Raw genomic sequence first — 7,754 nt, 5'->3', positions numbered from 1 at the left:
AATTATTTCTTATTTAGCATGTCAGCCTGGCACCTTGACCTAGGTAACTTTATCTGAAGAAGCAGAATGTGATCCTCAAAACTCACTCTGCTTCATTCCACAAAGAACCCTTTATGGCGACATATTTGGCACACCATTTCACTCTATTTAGACCAGTCTGTCTCAATTTTTTGACCCTGGAGGAACCCTTGAAATATTTTTTCAGGCCTCGGGGAACCCCTGCACATTCAGGCTCAAATATAGGCCAGAAGTTACAAAATTATTATATCTGTTTCATGTGTAGGCCAGTATATATGCATTAACAGTGTTCTTACACTAAAAATAAAGAATGAAGCTTTAATTTTAATGTAAAGTTGCCCAAATTTGAAATAATTTTTTAAATAAATTCACTAGGGAACCCCTAGAGGTTTCTCACAGAACCCTAGTTGAGAAACTCTGATATAGACAAACAAGTGGAAGAAAATTGAGTTGGGTTCAAAAGGATTTTACCTTTAAGAATGAAGATATAAAACTAATGGATAAATATTATAAATAAACTGTTATCAATACCCACATAAATTGCACTGTATGGGAACATATACCAAAAGAAAAAAAAAAAGACAATTCCCTGTCTAAAGAAATTCCCATTTAAAGATCTGACATTCAAGCAATTTACCAGCGATAACCACAGCAAAAGACAACAAATACAAATACTTCAGGAGAAAATCAGTGCATTGGCATTCTTTACATCCTGATTATGCAATAGTTGTTAGTTCAGAGAGAGAGAGAAAAGTACATGTTGAAATGGATTTGTTTCTGGAGAGGGAAGAGGTTTCTGTCATTCCATTCAATAACCTTGAAAGAGCCCACCCTCTGCAGTCCCAAAGAAGTTCATGCTTGGAATTAGGCAGGGCATTTCTGAGTCTAGCCCAGGCAGGGCATTTCTGCTCCTGACCTCTCCAGAGAGAAGCTGATGACTTCCTCATACCAGAAGACCAGCCTGCAAGGGGCAGGCAAGCCTTACATTTTTCTAGGCGGGGGAAGGGGGGAATGCCAGCAAGAAAAGTGGGCTGCTCTTTGGAGTGTCACCTCCTCTGGCAGCAAAAAATTACAGGCCAGTCAACTGGAAGGAAGCCCCTGGATTTCTAAACTGGGTTCTGGGGAACCCTAGGGTTGCATAAGAACTTGAGAGAGACTAAGAACAAACAAACAAACAAACAAACAAAAAGTTAACTCGAATGCAGCCAATTTTCTTAACTAGCTTTGCCTCTTGATCAGGAGTTGGGGAATTTTTAAAAAACTAACAGGTTCCATGATCCGAAAAGGTTTGAAAAGCCCTGCTTTAAAGCAACAGTGCCACCTATTGAATGCAACTTTGATTATAAACATTACTAGAAGAACTGGAAAGAAATACATAACCTAAATATTATCAGGTGAGCTAGATTATTCTGGTTAGTGACACTTCACAAGAGAGTTCTTTCATGAATAGTGCTCCTGTCCTGGTCAGAAACAGTTAAGTTCTTACAGGAAACCAGAATTGCAGGTCAATCTCTCAACAGTGCAGCTTAAATTCTAGTTGCATTTGTCTGCTGGATTAATCTTCTGCTAAGCTAAAATCAGATAAACTCAATACAGGTTTCTCCCAACGTGTGAACTCAGCCTCTGTGCAAGAGATTAGGACCCCTTATGAGACAACTAATTGTGGAAATCAGCTTAACAGGACCAAACCGGCAGATTAATACAAGATTTCTTTGGAGCAACAGCCCCCAACTTATTCACATTATTCTGAAAATCCTCTATACTGAATTTCATAGTGAGTGGACAAATCACTGTAGTTTTAAAACAAATAGAACTTCCATTCAGTTAGCACTCACTCCTTAATTATAGAGCTGTTCCCCAAGACTGAACAATGTTAAGCCATCCATGGTAAAATCACAAAGAGGGGATCCTCTCCTAAACAGAGGCATCTGCCACAACATTGCATGGTTCCCTTGCTTAATGTTTGTATGCTGTATATATTTGAGAAAGGGAAGTCTTTGCATGTGGATACTGCCACAAAGGGCCACTTTCATCAAAACAACTGAAGCAGGGTCCTGCTGCAAGCTCTGCCCCTTTTGGAAGTGCATGTCATGTCCTGACACATGCACAAAAGGAGTGGGGCTTTCCTTGTGACCTCACAGTGCTCTTTGTCATTCTGCCCTGCCTTGCAGACAGTGCTGGACACCACATATAGTCTCTTTTGGGACTGCAGTGCAACCTTCTGTGGAGGCCCTGCCTTTCAGACCATGCTGGACACCGCATATAGACTCTTCTAGGACTGCAGTGCAAGCTTCTAGGGAGGCCTGTTTGTGGAGACTTCCCATGCCCATATTTCTACTCTCAATGGATAGATGTGACCTCAGGGCAGGACTGGTATTTATTTATTAAACAAATTTAAATTTAGTATCACTTTTCTATTGCCTCCTCTTAGGCATGATTCTCCTCTTCCCACGTTCAACATATGAAAGTAGCTGGTGGCCTTGTTACTGTAAAACAAGACTGTCCACCTCGTGTATTCACTGATACTTTTATTTTTTCCAAAAGCCACATTCAATTTATAAACTATCAGTTTCTGTCTCTTAAGCTACAATATCCACTCAGACCTATACACTTCTACCATGTTATTTTCAGACTTTCTCCTAACACACCAATATTCGTTGCTCTCCACCAAGGAGGGATACACAACATTTGTGGTGTGAACCTCTGTTCAAAAATCCGTATCATCTCTGTAATTGCCTACACTTTGGAATTGTTACACCAGAGAAATATTTGAACCCCTGGTTTTCAACTCCAATTGTATCATTGTCTGCTAAGGTGTTGGGAATAAGTCTAGGAGAAATCACAGTGGGAACAACATGACCACCATACAAAGGAACTCAGATTGCTATCACAACCAAGGTTCTACCAGTTTACAAATATCTTAAAAGATGCCTAATTCTACAAGCTGTGCAATAGCCTCAATGAGAATTATGTCTTCTTGGGGTAGCAATGTGTGACTCATTCTGCTATTTTAGGGGGCTAGGAAGGCAGAGTGAGAATACTGCATGTCTCAAAAAACTAGGAATCAACTAGATTAGACTTCCTATATCCCAAACAATCTGATTTGATCTGATTGAAAATGGAAGAGATATTTAAATACTGTTTCTTGCATACCACTTAGATTTACATACAGCTCTGTAATTGAAATGCAGATTTTATTAAATTGGCATGGAGACCTAAACTGACATTCCTCATGACAAGGAAATGGTGGAGATGTGATAGAAATAGGGATCAATATTCATTCACAATTTTTCCCCTACCCTGTATGGCTGGCACTTATTACCTGAATACCTTAAAAGGTCAGTGCCCAATTTGGCAAACACTTGTTTTACCTAGCCTGTCAATACAGTATTTCTGAATGAAGTTACTGACATTATCAAAAGAACACAAAAAACAAAAACCAGGATGATTTTTGATGTCTGGGATCTCTTTGGGTTTAAAACCTGCTACGTTTTATCTTTAGTACACATAGACCTGCCAAAACAGAAACCTGCATGAGGTTCCCTGTGTCCTTGTTTATCCAGGTTTTATTGAGGATAAGACCAATCAACAACCGACAGTAGAACTCTGCCTTTCCCCAGTAATGTAACGGTTACATTCTGGGGTGGTGGGCTGGAGAGAGAAACTGCTTTTTCATGCTATGCAGAACTGAGCTGAGCTGAGTTTTGAAAGAGTCTTGTGGCAAGGAAAAGGAGCAGCACCTGGCTGATGAGATCATCAATTCTGGAGTCCTTTGACAAATATGGAAAACAGGAGGAGATCTTAGAGACCCAAGTGTGAATTCGAGCCAATAGTCAGCACCGACCCACAACATAAGTCCGCCTGCGGTATTTTCCTGGAACTAGCAACTCCAGAGTCAGCTCAGTCATGATTGCCGTAAGACCCCATACACGGTGAGGACCATGCAGGAAGACAGGCATTGTGTAGCTGTAGACACCGTTGCGGCAGAAGTGGGTATAGCCCTGGTTCTTCTCTTGCAGCAAGTGGGAGAAGGACAATGTGAAGACAGCCTCAACCTGTAAATCAAGCAACCAAGATTGTGTGGATGAGTGGAAGCACAAATTGTCCAATTTAGTTACAGAATAACTATCTTCTCTTCCATCTTCTAATGACTGTTAAGGAAATGTATATTCATATTCCTGCCACCTTAAGAAAATACCTTCATACCCAGGCTTTCCAGCCCAAGGTAGGAGTGGTGGACAACTGGATCTCTACTTTTCAAAATCTCTTAGAAGTAGCTAATTCAGACCCCAAAGGAGTAAACTGTCCCTATGTGGACAGTTGTAATATAGGAAAAAGGGAGGATCAGAAAAAAACAGGAGAGAAGAAAAAAAGGGAAAGAGAGGTTCAGAAAGAGAAATATCTGGTGTCAAAAAAGAAAGAAAATGGTGGATCCCACCCATTTGATCCCTACCACAGATTGCTTAAGCTCCACTTCAGAGATTACTTCCAAGGGAATTAGTGCTTAACATAGGAGGGATTGCCACTAGGGTATCACTAAGTGTCTGAGTCATTTCTTTCACACCCACCTTTCTGGAAACACACTGCTTAAAAGTAACATCTGAGACACTATCACTGTATCCCAGTTAATATTGTGATTCACCTCTTGGGGGTTAGGCTTCAGTATCACGTCCTCCAGAGGCCCCAAGTTTGCTAGTACAGGAGCCACCATCATATTAGTCTGAAAAAAAAAAAAAAGCCAGACTTAAACACACGAGTCCTTGGCTACCCCATGCTTCCTCTTGCAAGGCATGTCCCAAGGGGCATGTTAATCCACTAGCCCAGCCCTTTCTGTTTTCTAGAAGTCTTCCTTTTCTCTTGTCTCAGACAACAGTTACAAAAAAGCTTTTTTCCCCTACTGATCCCAGCACAAACAGGATATCCATCATGATTCCATTACAAAAACATATTTCAAGGTTCCTCTTATCCCTGAAGATACGGGGTTACATTAAGCATTACCCTATCAGGCAGAGGTCTCATGATTCCCCAGACACAGTCCTCCTTTAATTGTACACCCAGCTCTTCATGGGTTTCCCGGAGTGCTGTGGTGACGGCATCCTGGTCAGAGTCATCACGCTTACCACCTGGGAAGCTGCAGAAGCAAATCAGTTATTGTGCAAGGGAAGTTTGGGAGGGGAAAATCTTAAGATTACTTAGGGTTGAGGGGGACTGGGAAAGTCAGAAAGTTTCCTGGACATCTTCTGGCCTGACCACTAACTTGGTGCAGGTTCTTTAGTGAAGATATATCCTGTTGGGTGGCCATCCTGTCTTTCAAATACCTCCCCAGTCTATTTTGCTGTTAAACATTTCCATGCCAGTTTGTAATGTTTAGCTAAACAGTGCTTCCCTGCCACTTCCTTTAGAACAGCACTAGACCAATTCTGCCCTGCCTTTTGAAAGACTTTCATATATCTGGAGACCACTATTATACCTCTCTTTAATCTTCTCTTCTCTATACCCAGACTTCCAACTGTTCTTCAGACAAATTTATGGGATCCACCAAAGACAGCAAGGGGATGTGACTGGGCACTACTGACTCCCATCTGGGTATTCTGCAACTTATCTTTGCATTTACCAAGGAGGAGGATTAGGCTGTCAAGTACCTGACTTCTCCTTTGTAACCAGTCAGAGTGTTGGAACGTAGAGTGTACAGGATAGCTGGGTCCCCAGCCACAGAGCACAGAGACACCAGCACAGCTGCTCTCATGGTTTCTTTCTGGTATTGGACAGTGGATGCCTCTAGCAGTTCTCGGCACCGCTGCTCGTTTTCCCAGGATAAATATCTATGTACCAGACCCACGCTGGCTATGGGTATATGGGGCACACGCTGGCAGAGGTAGCGCAGAGAGGGAAGCATAATGCCCTAAACGGGGGAGAACAGAGGAAGGGACAGATTTCACTGGAATGGCAGACCACATCCTGTGGCTTAGTAATTCGTTGAGCTTCATAGCAGGGCTCTTGCAGGTTCTTCCAGATACGCTTTTGCATTACACGGTGATCTGCAAGAGCAGGCAGAAAGGCCTAAATGGATTCCCCAAGCAGGAACGGTAAAAGTTTAGAGTCCAAACCCAAGCGGCTATTTTTTATACCCCGTCAAATCTGGTCCAGCCACGCTTGATCCGCAACAGTCCTGTCAGGAAACGCTGCTGCGGCCGTCTAACAAGCACAAAGACCCCGGAAAATGCACGTGGATGCGACAAGCTCAGAGCTGGCCGGGGCTTATTCCTCCATTATCAGAGAACAAAACCTATCACAAAAAGTTTAATCAGGGTGCCCTGCTTAGTGTTTTTGTCTGTTTTGCTTTGCCTTATCAGCTTTACCTAATCTGGCGTTCTCCATATGAGTTGGACATCACCTCCCATTACCCTCAGCCAACCAGCCTAAGGTTGATGGGAGTCGTAGCCCACCCCATCGAGAAGGTACCGGGGCTGCTGAAACCGTCCCAAAGTCGTCAGAAGCAAAAAAGGGTCTTCCGAGAGCAGCCACCAGGGCAAGACACAATACAGGTCTCGGTCCGCTACCACAGCTATCCACAAACGACCCGGCGACGCAACCAGCTACTCAGACAAACGAATGCCGAGCAGAAAACACCGCTACTCCGTTACCTCCTCCCCTCCTCTCAACAAACATGGCGGGCTTGAAAAGCTTCCCAGCCTGCCTTTCAACAAATGGGGGAACAGGGCGATGTCGGTTAGCGAGCATACTTCCGCCAGGCTGAAACATGGAAAGCACCATTCTAACCTCGTAGGAACGTTCTTCAGTCAAGAAACGGACTTCTTCGCCCTGAGCAGCTTAGAACCAAAAGGTGAGGACGGGGACGCCGCCTCAGCCAATGAGACCGGCGGGTCGCAAAAGCCACACCCCAAACCGAGCGGCCGGGCAGTAACAGCTCCCCCGCCCCTTACAGAGACCTTGAGGCCATTAAGGTTTTGTGGCTCGAAAGGTTGGAGGACTAAATGAGTCATTAAGGCACTCAGTTTTCTTTCGTAGATGATTTACAGGAAGGCCTTGTGCCAACAGACTCTGACAAGTCTGAACTCCATGGAATTCCACCCAATGTAGTCATAAACTATGGGTTGCAACCCCCCCCCCCCAATTTAACCCAAGGTTGATGCTTGCTTTAATGAGATTTTAAGATACTCATCAAATGGTAATTTGAAAAATCCTTACTTTTCAGGACAGGTATTAACCATATCAAGAAAGCAAATGATAACAGCAATGGGAGACTGAAAATATAGTTTAGCTGGGGTCTTCTGCCCTGGAATTACAGTCCCCAGAAGTGATGGGCCCAGGAATCCTCGCAATCATTTGTTATTTATAGGTACAAATAGTTACATTAAACAGATAAGTAGCCCACTGAACCTCTTCTAATAATATCACCTATTACTTCAGGTAGTCATTTTAAGCATGTATTTTAGCTTTAATACTTGTTAGACAAAAATTATGGCCTGTGTAATATGTAAAACAATTCAAATGCCACCATTGCTGGGAATATAAGATAAGAGGCATAAACAAGCAGGATTCCATTTCCTGTTTTAACATTCCTAAGTGAGGTTGAAGCCCTGGAATAACACTATGGTTTATCCTCAGATGTTCTCCATAGATCCTGTGCTTTTTTTCTCTCAATGTGGATAAAATAGGACTTTGTACTACAGTACTGTATCTATGTATTTAAACAATTTAGAGGCCACCCAACT

General features: G+C 42.9%; 1 protein-coding gene across 1 annotated transcript; it reads right to left on the bottom strand.

Annotated features, from left to right (window-relative positions):
- Window positions 1-608: 608 nt before the first annotated feature.
- NUDT8 (nudix hydrolase 8) lies at window positions 609-6,161 on the bottom strand. Its single transcript, XM_063289146.1, has 4 exons — window positions 5,661-6,161; window positions 5,017-5,149; window positions 4,661-4,738; window positions 609-4,073 (listed from the first exon to the last, which is right to left on the bottom strand). The coding sequence occupies exons 1-4, from the start codon at window positions 5,912-5,914 to the stop codon at window positions 3,852-3,854; spliced, it is 687 nt and encodes a 228-aa protein (XP_063145216.1). The 5' UTR covers window positions 5,915-6,161; the 3' UTR covers window positions 609-3,851.
- Between the last annotated feature and the right edge of the window lie 1,593 nt (window positions 6,162-7,754).

This window comes from Candoia aspera, chromosome 1 (genome assembly GCF_035149785.1).
Source record: "Candoia aspera isolate rCanAsp1 chromosome 1, rCanAsp1.hap2, whole genome shotgun sequence".
Lineage (NCBI taxonomy): Eukaryota > Metazoa > Chordata > Lepidosauria > Squamata > Boidae > Candoia > Candoia aspera.
Note: the sequence above shows the minus strand (reverse complement) of the source record. Positions and strands in the feature narration are given on the sequence as shown.

Excerpts from the sequence above, each read along its gene's own strand:
- NUDT8 (XM_063289146.1), bottom strand. The coding sequence starts at position 5,914 with ATGCTTCCCTCTCTGCGCTACCTCTGCCAGCGTGTGCCCCATATACCC. Across the intron at positions 5,150-5,660 it reads GGTTACAAAGGAGAAGTCAG|CTTCCCAGGTGGTAAGCGTG; the intron begins GTACTTGACAGC and ends TTGCTTCTGCAG. Across the intron at positions 4,739-5,016 it reads TGAGACCTCTGCCTGATAGG|ACTAATATGATGGTGGCTCC; the intron begins GTAATGCTTAAT and ends TTTTTTTTTCAG.